The 23,019-nt window shown below is 43.6% G+C and overlaps 1 protein-coding gene across 6 annotated transcripts in view; it reads left to right on the forward strand.

The window, feature by feature from the left end:
* Positions 1 to 385: 385 nt before the first annotated feature.
* LOC131414201 (uncharacterized) overlaps positions 386 to 23,019 on the forward strand; it is a 57,265-nt gene continuing 34,631 nt past the window's right edge. For 3 of the 6 annotated variants that reach the window (XM_058555415.1, XM_058555412.1, XM_058555414.1), the window contains exons 1-2: positions 386 to 577; positions 15,603 to 15,722. In XM_058555415.1, the coding sequence (XP_058411398.1) occupies positions 391 to 577; positions 15,603 to 15,722 (307 nt within the window). In that variant the 5' untranslated portion in view covers positions 386 to 390. Of the gene's footprint in view, positions 578 to 611; positions 656 to 15,602; positions 15,723 to 22,802; positions 23,000 to 23,019 lie in introns of those variants that run through there. The other 3 variants (XR_009222155.1, XR_009222152.1, XM_058555416.1) reach the window with 2 other exon arrangements.

The raw sequence follows: 23,019 nt of genomic DNA on the forward strand, positions 1-23,019 counted from the left end.
CAGCCAGGGAGATGCAAACAGGTCTGCTGTAGATGCTGGCGATGAGACCGCCTCTTCCCAGCCAGGGCCTGCTGGATAAGAGTGGCATTTCCGTGGGTGACTTTATCCCTCAGGATCTGAGGCATGCAGATTTATTGGCTGGCATCCTTCTTACAGTTTCTCCTCAGCACACACTCAAGAGAGGCCATCTGTCCCTCGAGAGGCTGTTGACCAAAAGAGGCTGAAGAGAGATGTGGAGCCCACCTACAGTGGGGCCAGCCTTGGGCCTGATGAGAGCTTGGCCCAGAGCCCCCACGTTCATCATTCACAATGATGCTTCAGAAACTCTCCCAGAGCCCCTTCACCCTCCAACAGATGTCACCCCGTAGCCAGCCGTGGAAGATGTGCAGGATGAACACAGCAACACCAGCCCCAGGTCCCTCAGCGGGGTCATCCTGTCAGCGCTGGGGCCTAAGAACTCCTGGACTCGCTGCACTCCTACTGCTTCTGGTCCCGGGGGAACAGGAGCACGGGTGCCGCCTGCAGGAGCAGGTGGAGAAGGACAGCGAGCTGAAGAGGGGCAGCTGCCGACAGCCAGGTGCACACGTTGCAGGAGGAGCTGGACGAGCTGAAGGGAGGGGCTCCCTAACTGAGCAGCCTGCTGCCCCCAGCCGAGGTCAGTCCTGGGGCTCAGGGCTCCCCCACTGCCTGCTCCTCATGAGGAGTTTCCTGCTCCACAGCAGACGGCCCCTGAGCACCTCTGTGTGCAGCATGCCTACTGCTGTCTTGGGAGAAGGCTCTGCTGGTAGCCGCCCCTTGCACACAGGGAGCCCAGGCTGCAGAGCTCACCCCGCTCGCTCTAGGGTGCTCAAGAGGCACCGGTAGTTGTCAGGGTTTAGCAGGTGGGGAAGGAGGCATTGCAGGTCAGCTGGGAAAGCCAGACCTACTCAATGAATGGTGCCTGGATAGTTGGTTTTCCACTTGAACAGGAGAAAATCAGCTTCTGTTGCATCCCTCACACAAATGTAAATTCCAATGAGTTAGGATCTAAATGTGAAATAAAATCGACATAGTAAACTATTGGAAAAGTTATAGGAGACTCTTAACATTATGGGGAGGTGCTTTCCATACATGTTTTAATGAATATCCTTGAACTGAAGTCATTTTGAACATTTTAATAATTTCTTTAAAATTTGAAACATCTTTTTGAGTAGAATACATTCTCTTTTGTAAAAATTAAAACACTAGAGAAATACATAAGCTAAGAAGTGGTAAAAACTCCTATTTCTCACCTACCTCCCAACTTTTATTCCTTGTCGGTAGTAAAATTTGGTGTGTAATCTCCTCCACTGTTTCCTGTGCTTTACCTACATATTTCTCCACCTGTACAAATAGGTTGGATATATTTTTGGTGTGTTTCTTTGCTATGTTTCTGATTTTCCTGCTCTCTTACAGTTTAGTAGTTGTAAACATTGGTTTCTCGATATTCCTTACATATTGAGGGTACCATCTTTTCCCTGTTATACATCCATGGAAAACATTTTCCTACCACATTGCTCATTTAATCTGGATCAGTGCTTGTCTTCCCAGATGTCAGTAACACTTCAAGAGGGAAACGGGTCTATGTGACAGGCTATTCAGGATCTCCGGGACCCCCAGGGCAACAACCAGTAGGACAACCCAAAACAAGAAACAAAACCCATCCCGCATGTTTCCAGATGCATCCTATGGGAAGGACGGCTCCAGTTGAGGACCACTGATGTCCTGGTCAGAGTTATCCACTATGTTCTCCTATCACGTTAAAGCTGTTTCTGTAGTTTCTCGTACCTGATGGTACAATTTGGTGCCTTTGTCTGTTCCTCTTGGTGCCTTTGTCTGTTCTTCTTGGTCAGACTGACCAAGGTTTCTCACTGTTACAGGTCTTTCCAGACAGCCAGCCCTTGACTCCATTGCTCGGGTCTATGTTGTTGTTCCTGTCTGGTGAATTCTCCCTTCATTCTGCTGTCATTGGTTTTATTGTGGTGTTGTTCTGGCTCTTGGAGGGAAGTGCTCAGCTTGCTGTACAGGTGATATTCCCTGATACCTGCAGTGGAGGCTGTGTCCCTTCTTCTGTCCCCTTGTCCCCACGTCATGGATTTGCCTCATGCTGCTCTCATTGCTGTTCATTTCTAAAGAGTTTCTCCTGTCTGTCTGGATTCCCTCTTTAACCTGAGAGATTTAGAAGGGTGTGGACAGATTTTCAAGTGGCTATGTTGGGGGAGGGGAGCCAATATTTTGTGATTATTTTTTACTTTTATTGCTTTAAGTTCCAGTAATATAGTCACTTATAGATTTCTGCTTTTTGGACTCTTTAGAGATTTCATTGTGGCTTAGCACACAGTCCATTGTGGTGACTGTTTCATCGTGGTTTGAGGAGAATGTTCGCTCTCCACTAGATGCTTACGTTGTCCCTGGGGCTGAGGCTAGATCTAGCTTTTTTGTGTTTGTCAGCAGATCTGTTTCCTAACTTACTGTATCACTTGACCTGTGGCTTTTTAAGAGAGGTAAGGTAGGTTTCCCTGTGGAAAGGGAAGGCACCTCCCTTGGGGTGCCTGTGTCTTCTTGTTTGTCCAGTTTTGCTTTATGTTTCAAGACCATATTGTTAGGTGCATAAGTGTCCCTGACAGTTATCAACACAGAGAACCCCTTTTTGTCCCATTTAAAGTCTTATTTCTTTATCTCCTTATTTTCAACCATATTATATCCCTTTATTTTATAACAATATTTTAACTCAACTTGAGAACCTTCATGTTTTTATAGAGCAATTTGATCTATTTACAATTGTGATTATTGATAAATTGGAATGTGAGTCTACCATTTAATTTAATTTTTAATTTGTTAGGTTTTCTCATGATTTTTCTATTCCTTTAGTGGGTGTCTTTCAGCTTTTAGGAACAACCATTTCTGCCTCTCTTTCTGTAAATGCTTAGAGTTGATCAGTTCCTGTGTTTTACACTCCCAACTCATCACCTTCCGGTCCCCGGCTTGAGAATATCTGATCTTAGTTCTGTGTTCTTATTTTCCCCATCAAGCAACCAGGATTGGATGTAAGTATACGTTTTATTGGTTACTTTGTTCACAACTGTTTATTGTATCCAAATTTTTCCTCCTTTTGGAAAGATTTGATGCTATTTTGGAACTCATATGACAGTGAAATTTTGAGACGAATCGAGTCTGAGATAGTCCTTAGGTACTGATGCTGGGGAGCTAGCACCTAACCTCTTAAAGTTGCATTGGTGTGTCAGCAGAGTCGGGATGAGGTCAGAGATATTTAAAAACGTGGAATTGAATGAGGTTTCCTGGAGACACTGTAGCTGTGGAAGGGCCCTGGGCCCAGCCTAGGAGCAGGCAGTGTTTGCAGAGGTGTAGCTGAAGAGGGTCCAGGAAAGGGGCCTGAAATGGTGGAGCATGAAGTTGCAGGAACCATGAGGGGAAAGGGTATTGCAGAAAGGAAGGGTGCTCAGCTGGATGGGATACAGCTCTGATCAGAATGGAGAAAAGATGGCTGGACTCGGCCACATGGGATCACTGGTGACCTCAGTCTCCTTGAGAGGGTGAGAATAAAGCTGGGTCTAGAGTGGGGGAAGGGAAGCCATGGGAGGGCAGTAGGTATGAGGCACTTTATTTAAGAGGTTTAGCCATGAAGGGGAGTTGGGAAAGTGGACAATAACCAAAAGGGAGCATGGGTCCAAGGGAGAGTTTTGTTTGTAAGGCGGAGATTAGCTACAAGGTGTCTGTGCTGCAGGTAGGACCAGATAGGGAGGAGGAGTCTGCTGGGCCCTGAAGAGGTGCCGGGCTGGGCTCCTGTTATGAGAGGTTTGGGGATTCGATTGGAGAGGTAAAAGAAACTTTCCACTCCAAACAAATGGACTGAAGGTATATTTTATTATAGAGAGGACGGTAAAGGTGATAGTCCGCAAACAGATCTGAATAGGTCAAATAATAAGAGGGAAAAAACACCAGCTCGACTGGAAAGGGAAAACATCCCCATCGGCTGAGATAGCAGCATATTTGAATAGGTCATATAATAAGAGGGAAAAACATCAGATCTATCGGATAAGGAAACACCAGATCGACTGAAGTGAAATGACACAAATCAACCAGAAAGAGAAACACCAGGTTGACTGAAAAGAGAACACATCAGATCAATTACTTCACAATAAATCAATTACTCACAACATCCATGCCCCACTGCTGGGAGAGTCCTGTCAATTGACACTGCTGGGCGGGAATCACAGTCCTGGGCAAGGCGTCTCTTCCACAGGTGGAACTCTCACCGTGTCTCAGTCTCCAGCAGTTTATATAAGCAGTTACAGAGTTTACAGAGAGAGCATTCAATGTTCCCATGCACAAATGGTTATCAGTGGCGTACTAGCACTGAGCCCCACCCTCTGGCTATTGTCCCAGCCCAGTAGTTGTGTACGTGCATTGTTTACCCTGCTTATCCTCCCAGCCCAGCTCAGATGGCCAGTCTGCCCCAGGCTGCGGCGCTTGAGGGGCCTTGAATTTTTTACACATTGCAACCATCTCCATGGGAGAAGGGCCAGTTCCCACCATGCAGAAAGCAGCTTTTATATTTCTTTTTGTGCTGGTGGCTGTAGGTCAATGGAGCGGCCAAACATGGCTGTACTAATGTCAAGAGAGCTCCGCTGCCTGGTGACGGGCAGAGAGCAAGAGGACAGATGTGGTCGTGGAAAGGGCGCCCTGTGCCTCTGCTCCTGTATTCTTGGAGCGTGAGGTGGGCAGTGGTTGGGAGTGGAGGGGCGATGCAGAAGGTGTTAGGTGAACGGCAGGGGGAGGAGGGAGAGGGAGAGAGGACACTGTGGCTTGGTCTTCATGGCTCACATGGAGCTCCCCACTGGGATCTCCGATCACCAACTGTTGACTCTCTTTGATGTTTTCATCAAAATGTCGGCTCTCTTGATGGTTCCCAAGGCTATTATGAATTTGTTCATCAATGAAGGAATCTTTGGGTCATTTTTAAGGGATTCTATGTCAAAGGGGCTCTACATGTGTTTATTCAGTCCATCATCTGTACCCAATCCCTTTGTTTTTGGACAGATTCCATACAACAGAGCAGCCGAGCCAGTGGCCTGCAGGTTCCAGGGTTAGGGAGATTTGCCCTCCAGAAAGCCGATGCTGGTTGGTATTCTCACAGGACGTGGTGCTCTGTCCCTGAGCCCGCTCTAATTCTGGGTGTCATGACATTATAAATCCTGGGGCAGTTCTGTCAGGGCCCATGGTTGGCATTTCTGTGATTAGTGAGGGCAAACATTTTTCTGTGATCATTATCTGTCACTTCCCTGACTGTGCTGTCACCTGCCTTGCTCACTGAGCTCTGAACTTTCCTGGTAGAACCAGGACGTTCACTCTCTATCCAGTGTGATTGCACGTTCCCTCAGTGTACTTGCTTCAAAAATATCTGTTTTCTTCACATTCTTTGATTCCTTGTACATATAATCTAGATTTAATCTGGAGCTTTAAAAATGTTTTATTGTGGAAAACCTTGAACATACACAAATTAAACAGAAAAGTGTGATAGCCCCCCATGTTTCTATTACCCAGCTTCAACATTTATTAATATTCGGATATTCCTGTTTCGTCTATATTTCTACCCACTCCCTACCTTCCATTGATTATTTTTTAATTAATAGATTGTTTTTTAGGAAAGTTTTAGATGGACAGAGAAATTCAGCAGAGAGTGCAGAGCATTTCTCCCTCCTCCCCCACAGTTTCCCCTACGGTTAACATCTTGCTTGACCACCTGTGTTAGTGCAGTCCATTCCTTACAAGTGAGGAGCTGATGCTCATAGAGCGTTCATAACCAAGTCCGTAGTTTACATTAAAGTTCATTGTCTTGCTGTCATGTACTTGGATTTTGACAAATGCATAATCTCATGTATCCACCATGACAGTATCCTACGGAAGAGTTGGATTGCCCTAAAATCCCTGTGCTTTACCTCTTCGTCCCTTGCCCCCCAACTCCTGGCAACACTGATCTTTATACTGTTTCTCTAGTTTTGCCTTTTCTGGAATGTCGTGTAATTGGAATATATGAAAACTATGGAACAGTGTATATAGCCTTTTCCGGTTGGCTTCTTTCACTTAGCAGTATGTATTTAAGTGTCCACTATGTCTTTTTGTGACTTGATAGCTCATTTCTTTTTTTTTCCTTTTTGTATATTGAGTCAAAATATACATAACAAAAAGTGTTTCATCTTAACCATTTTTAAGTGTATACTTCAATGGCGTTAAATACATTTCCACAGTTGTACAGTCACCACCACTATTCATCCACATAACTCTTGTAAATCTGAAACTCTATACCTATTAAACAATAACCCTCCCTTCTCCCCTCCCCCAGCCCTTGGCAGCCACCATTCTACTTACTCTCTCTATGATTTGACTACTCTCAGTTCATACAGTATTTGTCTTTTTGTGACTGGCTTATTTCAGTTAGCATAATGTCTCCAAGGTTAATCCATGTATAGCATATTGGAGAATTTGCTTCCTTTTTAAGACTGAATAATATTCCATTGTACGGATATACTACATTTTGTGTATCCACTCATGTGTCAATAAACACTTGGGTTGCTTCCACGTTTTAGCTATTGTAAATAATACTGCTATGAACATGGGTGTACAAATATCTCTTCAAGGCTCTGCTTTCAAGTCTTTTGGGTGTATATGCAGAAGTGGAATTGCTGGATCACATGATAATTCTATGTTCAATTTTTTGGAGGAACATCCACACTGTTTTCCATAGCAGCTGCACCATTTTACATTCCTATCAACAGTGTACAAGTGTTCCCATTTTGCCGCATCTTGGCCAACACTTGCTGTTTTGTCTTTTCGATAGCACTCAACTTAGTGGGTGTGAGGTGGTGTCTCATTGTGGTTTTGATGTGCATTTCCCTAATGATTAGTGGTGTTGAGCATCTTTTCATGTGCTTATATGCCATTTCTAAGTCTTCTTTCGCAACGGAGTCTTCAAATCCATGCCCATTTTTGAATTGGCTTGTTTTTTATTTGTTTAATTTAGGACTTCTCTGTATATTCTGGATACCAGTCTCTTGTCAGAAATATGATTTGCGAATATTTTGTCCCACTCTGTGGGTGCCTCTTGATGTACCAACTTATAAAATTTTCATGGAGTTCAATTTTTCCATTGTTTTTCTTTTGTTACCTGTGCCTTTGGTGTCATATCCAAGAAATCATTGCCAAGTCTGGTGTCATGAAGATTTAATCTCATGTTTTCTTCTAAGAATTTTCTTGTTTGAGGTCTTACATTTATGTCCTTGATCCATTTTGAGTTAATTTTTGTATCTAGTGTTGGATGGGGTCCAGCTTCAAGATTTTGCATGGGGATATCCAGTTTTCCCAGCACCATTTGTTGAAAAGAAACCTTTCTCCATTCCATGGTCTTGGCACCCTTGTCAAAAATCACTTGACCATATATGTGAGGGTTTGTTTCTGGGCTTGCTATTCTATGCCATTGATCTCTATGTTTGTCTTTATGACAATACCATACTATTGATTACTGTAGCTTTGTAGTAAGTTTTGAAATCAGGAAGTGTGAGTCCTCCAGTTTTGTTCTTCTTTTGCAAGATTGTTGTTGGCTGTTCTGAGTCCCTTGAGATTCCATGTGAATTTTAGGACGGGTTTTTCTATTTCTGCAAAAAATATCATTAGGATTTGGATAGGGAATACATTGAATCTGTAGATTGCTTTGGGTAATACTGACACTTTAACAATAGTAAGCCTTCCAATCCATGAACATGGGATGTGTGTCCATTTATGAACGTCTTCTTTAATTTCTTTCTGAAATGTTTTGTAGTTTTTATGGTGTAAGCCTTTCACCTCCTTGGTTAAGTTAATTCCTAAGCATGTTATTCTTTCTGATACTATTATAAATGAATTGTTTTTGTAATTTCCTTTCCAGAGAGCTCATGGTTCGTGTATAGAAATGCTGCCGATTTTTGTGTGTTGACTTTGTATCCTGCTACTTTTCTGAATTCATTTGTTAGATCAAACGGCTTTTTTGTGGAGTCTTTTGGATTTTTCTACATACGACATGATATCATCTTCAAACAGAGACCATTTTACTTATTTCTTTCCAATTTAGATGCCTTTTATTTATTTATTTATTTTTATTGCCTCATGGTTCTGGCTTGAACTTTCAATACTGTGTTGAATAGAAGTGGTGCAAGTGAGCATCCTTGCCTTGTTCCTGATCTTAGAGGAAAAGCTTTCAGTCTTCCATCATTCAGTAATATGTTTGCTGTGTGTGTTTCATATATGGCTTATGTTATGTTGAGGCACTTTCCTTCTATTCCTAGTTTGTTGAGTGTTTTATCATGAAAGGGCGTTGAATTTTGCCAATTGGTTTTCTGCATCAATTGAGTTGGTCATTTTTTTCCCCTTCATTTTCTGGATGTGGCTTATTACATTGATCGATTTTTGTATACCAGGAATAAATTTCACTTGGTGGTAGTGTATAACTCTTTTAATATGCTATTGAATTCATTTTTAATTGGCTAGTATTTTGTTGAGGATTTTTGCATCTATGTTCATCAGGGATAATGGTCTGTAATTTTATTTTCTTTTAGTGTCCTTGTCTAGTGTTGGTATCAGGGTAATGCTGGCCTCGTAAAGTGAGCTTGGAAGTGTTCCCTCTTTTTCAATATTTGACAGAGTGTAAGAAATCTTGTTTTTAATACTTCTTTAAATGTTTTGGTAGAATTCACCAGTGCAGTCATCTGGTCCTGGGTTTTACTTTGTTGAGAGATTTTTTTTTTAGATTTCTTTAAATATTAGTGACATATAACATATGTAAGTTTTAGGTGTTCAAGATGGTGATTTGTGAAAGGATTACCACAATACCCTGAGTTAACACCTCCATTCCCTCACATAATTAACTTGTTTTTTCTAGTGATCACTTTCAAGATCTACTCTCTTAACAAATTTCAAGTCTATAATATAGTATTGTTAATTATGATCACCATGCTGTACATTAGATCCCCAAAACTTGTTCATTTTACAGCTAGAAATTTGTGCAATTTGACTCACATCTCCCCATTTCCCCTAACCCCGGGACCCTGGGAAACCCATTCTTGTCTCTATTCCTTTGAGTTGGGCTTTTTTCGATTTCACATATGAGTGAGAATATATAGTATTTGTCTTTCTCCGTCTGACTTATATCACTTAGCGCAATGCCTCAAGGTCCATCCATGGTATCTCAAAATGCAGGATTTCATTCTCCTGCATGGCTGAATAATATCCCATTATATATTACATGTATACATATATCTCACATTTTCTTTATCTATTTATCCACTGAGGGACACCTGGATTGTGTCCATGTTCTCTGTTTGTGAATAATGTTGAAATGAACATGGGGGTGCAGATATCTCTTCAGAATAGTGACTTCATTTCCTTTGGATATACAAGCAGAAGTGGAATTGCTCATTTATATATATTTCTATTTTTATTTTTTTGAGAAAATTCCATATTTTTTCCATAGTGACTGTAGCAATTTACATTCATACCATCAGTGCACAGGGTTCTCTCTTCTATACAGCCTCGCCAACACTTGTTGTCTGTTGTCTCTTTGAGAATAACCATTCTAGCAGGTGTGAGGTGATATCTCATTGTAGTTTTGATTTCATTTCCCTGATGATGAGTGATTACGAGCATCTTTTCATGTACCTGTTGACCATTTTTATGTCTTCTTTGGAAAAGTATCTATTCAGGTCCTTTGACCATTTTCATATTGTTTTGTTGGTTTCTTTGCTGTTGAGTTGTAAGAGTTTCTTATATACTGTGGATATTAACCCCTTTAGTTTGCCGATTTTTTCATTTGCTATGCAGAAGCTTTTTAGATTGATGTCATCCCACTTGTTAAGTTTTGCATTTGTTGCTTGCACTTTTGATATTATATCCAAAAAACTCGATGTCAAGACCAGTTTCATGGGGCTTTTTTCTCTATATTTTCTTCTAGTTGTTTTATATTTGGTGTCTTACCTTTAAGTCTTTAATTCAATTTGGGATCATTTTTAGAGTGGTGTAAAATAGGGGTCCAATTTCAGTTTTCTGCATGTGGTTATCCAGTTTTCCCAACAGCATTTGTTGTAGAAACTATCCATTCCCCATGGAGTCTTCTTAGCTGACTTGTCAACTGTTAGCAAACTGTATGTGTGTGGTTTTATTTCTGGGTCCTTGATTCTGTTCTATTGGTCTAGGTGTCTCATTTTATACCTGTATCATACTGTTTTTATTACTATAGATTTGTAATAAAATTTGAAATCAGAAATTGTGATGCCTTCAGCTTTTTCTTTCTCGGGGTTCCTTTGGTTATTGGAGGTCTTTTGTGGATCCACATGAATATTAGGATTATCTGTTCTATTTCTCTGAAAAATGCCATGGGAATTTTAATAGGAATTGCAGAGAATCTTGAGATGGCATTGAATAGCATGAACATTTTAACAATACTAATTCTTCTGATCCATGAGCATAAGATATCTTTTCGTTTCTTTGTGTCTTTGATTTCTTTCCTCTGTGTCTTATAGTTGTTAGTTTCTAGATCTTTCACCTTCTTGGTTAAATTTATTCATGAGTATTTTACTATTTTTGATGGCATTGTAAATGGGATTTTTTTCTTTATATCATTTTTTTTAATAATTTTTATTTATTTATTTGTTCCCCCAAAGCCCCAGTAGATAGTTGTATGTCATAGCTCCACGTCCTTCTAGTTGCTGTATGTGGGACTCGGCCTCAGCATGGCCGGAGACGTGGTGCGTCAGTGCGCGCCCAGGATCCGAACCCCGGCCGCCAGCAGTGGAGCTCGCACACTTTACCGCTAAGCCACGGGGCCGGCCCTTTATATCATTTTTAAATAGTTCATTGTTAGTGTAGAGAAAGGCAAGAGATTTCTATATGTTGATTTTGTCTCCTGCAGCTTGAGTGAATTTGTTTATTAGTCCTAACAGTTTGGGGAGGAGTCTTTAAGTATTTCTCTACATAAAATCATATCTGCAAACAGAGACCACTTTGTTTCTTCATTTCCAATTTAGATGCTTTATATTTCTTTCTCTGGCCAAATGTCTCTGGTTAAGACTTGCAGCAGTATGTTGAAGAGTGGTGTTGAGACTGGGCTCCCTTGTCTTGTTCTTTGTCTTAGCAAGAAAGCTTTCAACCTTTCACTGTTCAATATGATGTTAGCTGTGGGTTTGTCATGTAAACCTTTTATTATGTTTAGGTATGTTCCTTCTGTAACCCTTTCTTGAGAGTTTTTATCATGAAGGGGCGTTGAATTTGTCAAACTGCTTTTTCTGATTTGAGAGATTATTTTAGGATTTTTATCTTTCATTCTATCAATGTGGTGCATCACATTCATTGATTTGCATCATGTTGAACTTGATCATGTTGTTTGATCCTTTTTTTGAGTTTAGATAGTTTTGTTACAATGTGTCTTGGAGAAGAATGTTTTAGTTTGAAATTTTAGGGTGACTGATCGGCTTCAGGACCTTGGATGTCTACATCTCTCCCCAGATTTGGGAAGGTGTCAGCTGCTACTTTTTTAAGTCAACTTTCTTTTCCTTTCTCCCTGTCTTCTCCTCTGGTATTTTAATAATGCTTATCTATTTCTTTTCAAGGTATCCCATAATTCACACTGCCTTTCCCCAATCTTATCTGTTCCTTTTTTTTCTTTTTGCTCCTTTGACTCGATGATTTCAGATGACACATCTTCTAGTGCACTAATTATTTCTTGTACATGGTTGAATCTGATTTAGAAGGTCTCTATTGAATTCTTCAGTTCAGTCATTGTGTTCTTCAACTCTAGGATTTCTGTTTATTTTTCCTTAACGATTTCTGTTTCTATGTTGAACTTCTCACTTGTTCATGCACTATTTCCTTATTTTATTTACTAGTCTATCTTTGTTTCCTTAGAGTTTTATGAATTTCTCAAAGAGCATTGTTCTGAAGTCTTTGTCACATAGTTCCTATATCTCCATTTCTTTGTCGGTCATTGGAGTTTTATTCTTTTTCTTTGGTGGTGTCATGGATCTTTGATTATTCATGATCCTTGTGACCTTCCATTGGTGTCTGCAAATTTGAGGAAGTAGGCATTTCTTCCACTTATTACAGACTGGCTTTAGTAAACCAAAGCCTTCACATTCAGCCCATCTAGGGGTCCTGGGTAGGCCATCTGGTGGTGTCCAGGGGCAGGCTTGTTGCTGGAGTCCTTGAGCAGCCTGGTACTGGGGTGAGTGGAAAGCTTGGGTCCACGGTATTGTGTCTGGCCCTGGGCACAGCTGGGACCCTGAGTTCACGAGTAACCCCACTGGACCCTGGTTTGGCAGGTCCTCATTGAGAGCCTATGACCACAGGAGTCATCCAGGGCCATGAGAGTTGGCCAGAGCTGGGATGATCTGAGAGTCTTGGCTCACGGGAGCCTGCCAGAAGCCTCTGCCATGAGAGACAGTTTGTGCTGGTGTGGGCCAGAATTCTGGATTCCTGGTAGCCTGGGGCCACAGGAGCTACCTGAGATTGCAGGAGCCAGCAGGCGCTGGGTCAAGATGGAAGACTGGGTTCATGGGAACCTGCCAGTGCCTGGTGCCATGGGAGCTGCCTGGGGCCGCCTGAGTCAGCAAGCACCTGGGTGGGCTGGGGGCTTGGTTCTGCAGAAGCCTGTCAGAAGCCTGGTTCCATGAGAGCTGTCTATGGCTGCTGGAACTGGCAGGTGGTGTGCTAAGCCACGGGCCTGAGTTCCTAGTAGCCCCCGGGGAGCCTGGAGCCATGGAATCTACCTGGGGTAGATCTCTTAGAACTCAATTATAAAAAACAAAGAAGTTTGAAATGAAACTTCATTCAAAGAAATTTGAAATGAAACCATTTTCATTGGTTACCCAATGAAAATGGGTAACTAGCTGCAATGGACATGTCTCCAGGTGAAACACAGATGGCCAATAAGCACTAGATAGATGCTCAGTATCATAAATCATTAAGAAAATGCAAATTCAAAGCATAGTGTGATACTATTTCACACTCAAAATGAAGGCTATACTCCACATAATGGAAAGTAACAAGTGTTAGTAAAGATATGGAGAATGGGAAACCCACATACATTACTGGTGGGAAAGTAATTTGATGCATCCACTGCAGAAAACAGTTTGCCATTTTTAAAAATCTTAAACCTAGAATTACCATGGACCAGGAGAGTCACAAGGTTGGTATGTCCAAAAGACCATTGGAAACATATGTTCAAAGAAAAACTTTTCCATGGATATTCAAAGCAACATTATTCACAGTGGTCCAAAAGTGGAACAAACCCAAATTTCTATCCAGTTATGACTGCATAAACCAAATGTGCCCTATTCATAATATAGGACATTATGGAGCCATAAAAAGGAATAAGCTACTGCTACATGCTCGGCCATGGATGAACCTTGAAACATGTGTGCTCACTGAAGTCGTCCACAAAGGCCACAGATAGAATGATGCCATTTGAATGAACTGTCCAGAATAGGCAAATCAATAGGGAGAGAAAACAGATGAGTTGTTTTCATGGGCTTGGGTTAGGAGAAAATAGTGTGAATGAGTATGGGTTTGTTTGGGGGTGTTGAAAATGTTCTGGAATTAGTTAGTGGTGATAACCACACGACATAATCATTGTACTAAATGGCACTGAACTGTATACTTTAAATGCTTACAACAGTGTATTCTGTGTTAAGTAGATTCTCCATAAAAATTTTGAATTTTTTAAATTAATCAGGGTATTGATTAATTTTAATTTAGTTAATTTAAAGTTGGTTGGGATAGTTAATAAGGGTAATTAATAGAGTTATTAGGGATAGGGCACATTGTAGCCAAGAGAGTAAATATCCGATGATGGCTATAGTAACAGATCCTAAAATTGTACAAGCAACAGTCTAAAATCCAGTCTGTTTCCATTGTCGCCAACTTGGAAAGACCAGCCATGAAAATAGGTCAGTGATCTCGGGGGCCTTGGGTATCTTTTAAAAGATTTAGGTAACATTACGCAATATTTTAACCTCTTGGGCCATCTGGTGGAGGTAGGTTTGAACTTGTGTGTTGATGTACATTCAGCAAGTGGTTCTAAGAAAGGCAAAAACCCCTCCTTCGTTGGTTGGTATAGACAATCTAGGGCCAGGCCATTCTCTAAAACCATTTAGGCAAGAGACTCATGAGACTGTTCCACAAGGGCTAGGATAGGGTCTTATGGAGTTGTTGTCGATGTTGGGTTAAGGTTTTTGATACTTCTTGGTTGCCTCAGTTACCTGATTTTGCGTGGGTAGGGCCACCGCACCTGTGTCCAGTCCAGTCAGTCAGTCCTAGTAGAACTGAACACCCAGTCCTATAGGACTGACAGTGTCTCTATGGGTTGGTGGTAGCCAGTCAGGGCAGGAACCTCAGGGGACCTGCAACCTGAGGGAAGCAGGCTGAGATAGAAACAATGATGTATTGCAGAATATAGCTTGGAGAAATCTGCTCAGAGGGCTGGGGAAGAGAGAGCCTCACTGTGTGAGAGCCTTGTGATATCAGCCTACAGTAAAACCCAAAAGTGGATGTTCCTGGTGTGAAATATTCATTACGGCCTTTGGAAGTAAAACCAGTAATTTGCACCCATTCACTAGTTACCTATGCTATATGATTTCAGGGGGTATGGTTAAAGTGTTTGTCGGCCAAGATCTGTTTGGGCCTGAGCACAAAATCACCAAGGTGGTCTCGAAGGCTACCCCAAAATGACTCCTCAAGGAGCAGTTGGGGCAGAAAGTGGGTGGAGCATTTTGAAGGAAGCCTGGGGCAAAGATGTTGTGCGATTGAGTTGGGTAAAACTGAGTGTCTCCGCAGGGTAAGCCCTTCAGCTGGGGTACAATAGGTGATTGGAGGCCAAGTGACAGACCCTGCGGCTCCTGATTCCCAGTGCACGGGCAGGCCTCTCAGCCCATTGGACATAAATGGTGGTGGTGTTTGTGAAGCATCTTGATGGCAGTGTGGAAAGTATAGGCGACGTGTGGTGGGAGACGTCATGATAGTGTCGGGAGGAGCTGTGTGTGAGATTACGGTGTTGAAGGGGAAGGACTGGAGGCAGGTGCAGTGGGTGTGTGACCAACAATGGTCAGTGAAGGGACAGCCGGGGGGTAACTGGGGAAAGCAGGGACCAGCAGAAGTCATGTGTTTAAAACAAGACACCAGACCCAAATGGAGCCGCTTAGGCTATGCCTCACATAAACAAGTCGAGACTTAATTAGACTTTTGGCCCAGGAATAGAATCTTAAACCAGTCAATCAGGAATCACCTCATGCGCAGCAGGTAGGTCATCTTCCTGATAGAACCCTGCCATCCTCTAAAGGAAAGTAACCTTGCAGTAACCAACCCGCTTTTTTATCTAGTGTAACTTCCTTGTTCTTGCTCCCTTCTGCCTATAAATTCCTTCATTTTGTAGAACTCCTTGGAGGTCCTTTCTCTCTGCTAGACTGGATGCTGCCTGATTCATGAACTGTTGAATAAAGCCAATAAGATGTTTAAAATTTACTGAATTTTATTTTGTTTTGTACCAGTTTGGTGGCAGCAGTGGGATCCAAAGGAGACGCCTGATGGCTTCGAGGATGAGAAACAGTCATTGGTACCAGCAAAACCTTTGAGTTCTCCATCTTTTTCACTGTTTCTGAGGGCTGTGGGTAAGTTTCTCTTGGATCTGAGATCCACTCTGTTTGCCTTGACCTCCTGATCTACCTGGCTTTCCAGTCCAGGGTCAGTGGGTCAGTCTAGACTGACAGGATGCTCTAAGAGAGCATCAGTCTTAGCACTTGGTTAGTCAGCAGTGCCAGGCAAAGGCTTAGTGGTTCAGCTTGAGCTGCCAGATGGTTCTGCCAGGAACCCGAGTCCCTGGCCCTTAGTTAGTCCACAGTCCCCGTTTGTTGGGGTCTGCTGGGTGAGTCTGCAGTCTCCATGTGTTAGGGTCTGCTGCTTCAGTCCGTGGTTCTTGCTAATGGAGAGGAGTGGAAGAAATGTGTGCTCCATGCACATCCAATCTTTGAAAACTTCCTGCGTGCATTTTACATGCATTTTGACCTCTGTTGACTGTTGATGGGTTCTAAGGAAATGGTGAAGGCACAGTGAGGAGGAACTGTGGGTTTCTTCACGACTACCTCGAGGAGGGCCCCCCCCCCACCTGAACAGCCATCCGGCACTATTAGAAATGAAAGACATCCGATCACCGTGGATTGGAACACTCCTTATTGTGACGGTGTCAACATTATCCAAAGAGATCAACAAATGCAGTGCAGTCCTTATCAAAATCCCAAGGGCATTTTGTGCTGAAATAGAAAAAAACCCATCCTAAGATTCTTATGGAATCTCAAATAAGCCCAGATACCAAAAATAATCTTGAAAGGAGATACTAAGTTGGAGGACTGATTCTTCCTGATTGAAAACTTACTATAAATCTACAGTATCAAAACAGCATTGTCATGGCATAAAGACAGCCATATTGAGCAATGGAAACAGAATTGAGAGCCCAGAAATTAACCCTCACCCATGTGATCAAATGATGTTTGACAAGGGTGCCAAGATTATTAAATGGGGAAAAGTCTTTTCAACAAGTTGTGCTGGAAATAGTGGATATCTACATGCAAAGGAATCAACTTGGACATTTACCTAACACTGTATACATAACTTGATTCCCAGTGAATCAAATACCTAAGTGTAAGAGCTAATGCTATAATACCCTTAGAAGAAAACATAAGGCAAAACTTGACAAGATAGGATTTGGTAATGATTTCATGGTTCTGACACCCAAGAGCAGCCAATAAAATAGGAAAATACATATGCTGGACTTCATGGATATTAAAAAGTTTTGTGCCTCAAAAGCCATTATCAACAGAGTAAAAGCACAACCCATAGGATGGGCGACCATATTTGCAAACCATGTATCTGACAAAGGCTTAATATCCAGAATAGTTGGAGAACTCCTAAATTCAACAACAAAAAACAAACAACTCAAATCAAATTTGAACAAAGTATATGAGTAGACATTTGCTCAAGGAAGATATGCAAATAACCAATAAGCATATGAAAAGATGCTCATCATCAGTAATCATTAGGGAAATGCAAATCAGATACACAGTGAGAGACCACCTCACATTCATTAGGATGGCATCTATCAAAAAGAAAAAAAAAAGAAGAAGAAAAAGAATAGAACCACTGTTGGCCAAGATGTGGAGAAGTTGGAACCCTTGTGTATTGTGGTGGGAATATATAGTTGCTGTAGAAATCAGTATAACAATTCCTAAAAAAAATTAAAAATATAATTATATAGGACCCAGCAATTCCTATTCTGGGTGTATACCCCACCAAGGAGTTGAAAGCATGTTCTCAAAGACATATTTCAACACTCATGTTCATGGCATCATTATTCATAATAGCTAAAACATGGAAGCCACACAAGTATTGTAATCAAGGAAGGGCTTACAGCCCAATGCACCCATTAGCCAAACAGGATACCCGCTCTTGTAGAAGGGGAAAAAGCTTTATTACGAGGTTGGCCAGCAAAGAGACGAAGGTTAAATCTTTCTCCCCAATGGGCTGTTGAAAAGGGCTTGAAAAGGGCAAAGGAGCGGGTGCAGTAAGTTTGGGAGCAGTCCTAGGCATTTTGTGCAAGCACAGATTTTCATGTTCTGTCACACATCCCACGTTCAAAAGATGGTGTCCTTAACATGATTGGCAGGGGAGTTCTTGGTCCCCCAGTTCATCCTCCAGTCACTTATTTTGTGCAAGCACAGATTTTCATGTTCTGTCACACATCCCACGTTCAAAAGACGGTGTCCTTAACATGATTGGCAGGGGAGTTCTTGGTCCCCCAGTTCATCCTCCAGTCACTTATGCAGTTGCAGTTTGAGTCTTGCAAGCCGTCTTGTTGTCTCATTGGTTCAAAGTAGTTGAAACTTGCTTAAGGAAGAGAAATGGAGTTTCTGAAAAGCAACTCTCGGCCCAAGATTAAATCCTTAGTAAATATCATATGGGATATGGCTTAAAAAAGTAGTCTCCAGGGTACTGTTGAGAAAAATCTGGCTGGGGCCCCATTTTATTTTGGGCTTGGTTGTGGGCCTTGCTATGGTATCTGTCCAGGGATGTATGGATGAGCAAAATGTGCTATATACATACAATGGTATATTATTCATCCTTGAAAAATGAAGGAAAGTCTAATATATGGCACACCATGGATGAACCTTCAAGATATTACTCTAAATGAAATAAGCTAGTCACAAAAATACAACCTTGTGTGATTTCCCTTCTAGAGCTTCCTGAAATCACCAGATTCAGAGAGACAGAAAGTAGAATGGTGTTTGCCAGTGGGTGGGAGGAGGGGGAATGGGGGATTATTCATGAATGGGTATAGAGTTTCAGTTTTGTAAAATGAGAAGTGTTCTGAAGATGGATCGTGGTGATGATTGCACAGCAATATTAATGTCTTCAATACACTTCAATACACATTAAAACATACTTAATGTATCTATGGGGCCTGATGACTTGTCCTGGCCGAGCACATGCTTGTGCTGTTGCACATCTTACCCCGCACTGTGCAGTTGGGAAACTGGCCTAGAAAGAGGCAGGTACTGTCCCAGACCACAGGAGGTCGTCAGAGTCCTGAAGACTAGAGAGAGCTCCAGCTTACTTGGCCAAGGCTCCACCTCTTCCCTCAGGTTTCCTTTGGCAATGAGTGGCTTTAAGATCCTAGAGGATTGCTGCGCACCCTTTTCCATATGGGGTCATTTTCCTCTCCTCATCATCACACCTGCACAGGCACACTCCGTCACACTTGACTTCTCATATGGAGAACACTGAGGTGCAGTCAAGAAAGAGCTGACACCGGGGATGTGACAAGAGGCAGGAGGGAGAGAGGTTGGAGGCAGCTCTCCCACGGGGCAGTAGCATCCGTTCTCCTAGATTCGTGCACAGGGGCCCAGAGATGGGAAGAGGAATCCCTAAGGTTCCTAGGTGTCTACCTGTTCCAGATCCATCCCTGGCCCAGCCTGGGGATCACAGGACTGGGGTCCTGCAGTCCACCTCTGTGGGCACCCAAAACTGTGATGAGCCCATCCTCCCTTTGTGTAGGCATTGGGAACAGGAGAGAAGATCTCAGTGAGGGTCCTCCTGTATAAAGTGGAGTGCATCCAGCGAGTGACTCCAAGTGTTCCATGCACTCACTACATGTCTGTTGGACTAGGTTCTCTGTTGATGACCTACTGTGCTCTGAAACCCTGAGAAAATGATTTCCAGCCCCTGGAGATCCTTTAGAACTGACGAGGCTAGGGGGCTTGGGTGGATGAGAACTGAGGATAAGGAAGAAGATGCCAGAGCACTGGACACCAAGTCCAGAGTCCAGGGAGAAGACTAATCCTTGTTGGACCCTTGCGGTCCTCATCTGGAAGTAGGGGAAATCATTGTCATGGCTGCAGTTAGGATGCCTTAGGAGTGAAGAGGACACCTGGTGGGGAAAAGCAAGAGAGGTGCACGGTAGGCTCCCGAGATTCCTCCCACTCCCTCGAAGCTGACAGGTCCTGCTGCTTTACCCCTGGGACCCTGGAGAGCATCTGCCTTGAGGACACCTGAAGAAAGATTCCTTTCTGTTTGGAGTTCCGGCCTGGGCAGCAGTGCTAGTTCTGGCCACGAGGGGGCGGGCAGCCTCTTGTGTCAGTGGTGGCCAGTGAGTTTTTGCTTTTATTTTTTTTCAGTTGTATTGAGGTATACTTGATATACAGCACTAAGTTAACATTGCTGTGTGGTATATTTGAAACTTGCTAAGAGAGTAGATCCTAAAAAGTCTCATCATCAGGAAACAATCTTTTTTTCTGTTTGGTGATTGATGTTAACTAAACTTATTTTGGTAACCATTACATAATATATATATATATCAAGTCATTCTGCTGTAATCCTGGAATTTACTTGGTGTCCACTGAACTATTCTTGAGCTCCTGGAGCAGCGAAGAGTCAACCAGAGGTCTTTCTGGCTGTCCCCCTGCCTCAGAAACAACTTGTACCTCCTATTACTAGTGTTCATCTCCACAATGAAAGTTGGTCAAAAGCAGGGGGCCGGGTGCAAGATCTACCCATATACTCATTCAGCAGCTGTGTCCTGAGCACTCACCCTGTGCCAGGTGCCCTGGTGGGCTGAAGTGCAGGATGAAAATGACCAAGTGGTCCCTGCCTGCCGGGAGCTCACAGTCTAGAGGGGAAATGGACAAAAGCAAAGACATGAGAAAGAAAAGAGCAAGTGCTGTAGAGAAACACATCAGGGGGCTGTGAGGGAGGGCTGGGCGTCACTGGGTAGGAGGGTCTGAAAGACCTCTCTAGGGTGACATTTTCTGGGACCGGAATGACAAGAGGGAGTCAGCCTTGCACAAGTCTGGGAGCAGTGTGTCAGGGAGATGGCACCACTGGTCCTGAGTCTCACAGGCAGAAGTGAGTTTGGCCAGAGGAGGTTAGAAAGGTGGCCAATGCAACTGGAGGGAGGCTGGGAGAAGAGAACAGGAGCTAGGGTGGAAGGTAGGGCCAGGGCCTGGTAGGCTGTGTTCGTTACCTTTCCCTCTCTGACTTCATTGCCCCTAACCTTGCATTTCAAAACAACAAATGTTGACAATCTCACAATTTGTGTGGATCAGCAATCAGGCATGTTTTAGCTGGGTGCCTCTGTCTCAGTGAGTTTAACAGATTGGGGCTGTGGCCTCAACTGAGGCTCGACTAGGGGAGGACTGGCCCACAAGTTCACTCTCAGCCTTCAGAATTCATTTTGTATTGAGAGCCTGAGTTCCTTTCTGTCTGTTGGCCCAGGCACTCCCTTGCTTCTCTCTTCAATGTGCCTCCACATTGGGCAGCCCCAATACACCGGTATTTGATTCCTCACTTCCAGGGATTTGACAGAGTGAGAGAGAGAGAGATGGCACATGAGAGAGGGAGTAAGAGGAAGTGAGAGACATTTTTAGTTAAAATTTAGACAAGACATCCCATCACTTTGGCTCTTATTATGTTCAGAAGCCAGTTACTAACCTCTTTGTGGTTCCACGGGGAAGTGTATAACATGGGTGGGGCTTACTGGGTACCACTGTGGAGGCTGCCCACCTCATAGGCCAAGATGAGGCACTTCGGTCTCATTCTCCATAAAACAGGAAACAATTGAATGGTTTTATGCCACAGATGGCAATATCTGAATTTCCATTAGTTGCAACCCCCTCATGGTGTTGACCTGAAAATGAGGCCAAGTTGGAAGTGACTGTCCCAATATCACATTCTTGGAGCCCAGGCCTGTTTTGAGTGGTGTTCTGTACTACATCCCACCCCTCCTTGTTATTCTTCCATCTCTAAGTTTGTGCCTTAGGTACATGTGACACCAGCCCACAGGGGTAATAGATATTATCTCATATACACCGGGTGATGTCCCTAGGAAGTAGATTCTAGCTTGATTCCCATGGTGCAGGTTTAGAGACTGGGGAGGACCTGAGAGGCACAGGGACTATCCCAGGATGAAGAAATAGTAAGGAAAAGGAGGTCTGCATTCATCTCTGTCTCCTCAAAACTAGGTCCCTAGTTAGGTTTCCAGGGACCTGTGGGTAGGGCTATGTGGTCTCATTGTGTACAGTTCAAGAGATGACGTGGGGTCATAGACCTCAACAGATCTTAGAACTCTGGTAACCAGGCACCCACATTGCCCCATCCACCTCACTTGATTGGAGACAGTCAACAGGCAAAGATGTTTTGTTGTTGTTTCCCAACTTTTGGAGGATCTGGGCTCAAAAAATCCCAGAAAGAGAATCTTTTTGGTAGTTGGCGATGTTGGCTCAGCCTTAATTCTTGACGCCTCTGGGCATCTGGCAGGAGGCTGTGAAAGGTAACACGGGGCAGCCCAGGGGAGGCTAGTGCAGGCCAGGGCACAGCTGTGATCCCACCTGATCAGCCCCACACCCCTTGCCCCTCTTTGTGTGTGTGTGTGTGTGTGCATGTGTCTGTGAGGAGGAGAGAAGGCAGGACATAAGGGGCGGGTCATTCCTGAGCAGGTGCTGGTTGTTAGGTGTCGGAAACCTAACAGCTAGGTCATGTTCATACTTCAGGCCATGCCTGGCAGCATGAGAAGGTGAGCACCTCTACTCATATTGTTACCGAGCACTAGAGGATTCATCTCCTTCCCTCCCTGACCAGAGTTCTTTGCAGAGATGCCCCTCTGTGCCTGAACTGAGGAACAGATATTCTCTTGGTGGTTGGCCCCAGTGGCAGTGTGCAGGCAGCCCCTGATTTCTTCTGGCCCAGTTCCCAGGCAGTCTTTGCAGAACTCCACTCATTAGGTTGTCGAGTAACTGCCCAATGGTTTCAACTCCACAAACTCACTAGACAAGGGGCAGGTACATGAGGCCACCCACACTTTCCAGTGCTGCTCTGAGATGAGAGCAGGAGCAGAGGGTCTCCACACTCAGGAGCTTGAGATGATGAGGTTGGACTAGAACTAGGGAGGGACCAGACTCAGGCTGTCCCTTTTTGAAGCTAAAGGGGATGTACATGAATGTCACCTTGCCTGGCTAGGAGATGAGCTGCCGTGACCCTCTTACCCTTGTCCGGTGTGAGCTTCTGGAGGCCACTGAGGCAGAGCCAGATGGTAAGGGGGACTGCAGGCTGGGTATTCCTGGAAGGGAGTGGGATCTTTCTTGTGTTTAGAAGGTCACATGGAAAGTCAGCTATGTGGGTGAATCTTTGTTTTTATCCCACTCCAGCGTCAGCTGCTGAGCTCCAGCCAGCGGCAGAAGAAGAGCAGTGGGCAGTGGTGGAGGTAGAGCTGGCTCCAGCTCCGTTGACACCACCCCCTCTAGCACTGGAGCCAGTGTCCCCTCCACCAGCAGTGTTGGAGGTGGAGCAAGGGCCAACATGGGCTCCAGCAGGAGTAGGAGCTGCTTAGCTAGAGTCACCTGGACCATCATTTCTAGTGAGAAG

The sequence above is a fragment of the Diceros bicornis genome, chromosome 14 (genome assembly GCF_020826845.1).
Source record: "Diceros bicornis minor isolate mBicDic1 chromosome 14, mDicBic1.mat.cur, whole genome shotgun sequence".
NCBI lineage: Eukaryota > Metazoa > Chordata > Mammalia > Perissodactyla > Rhinocerotidae > Diceros > Diceros bicornis.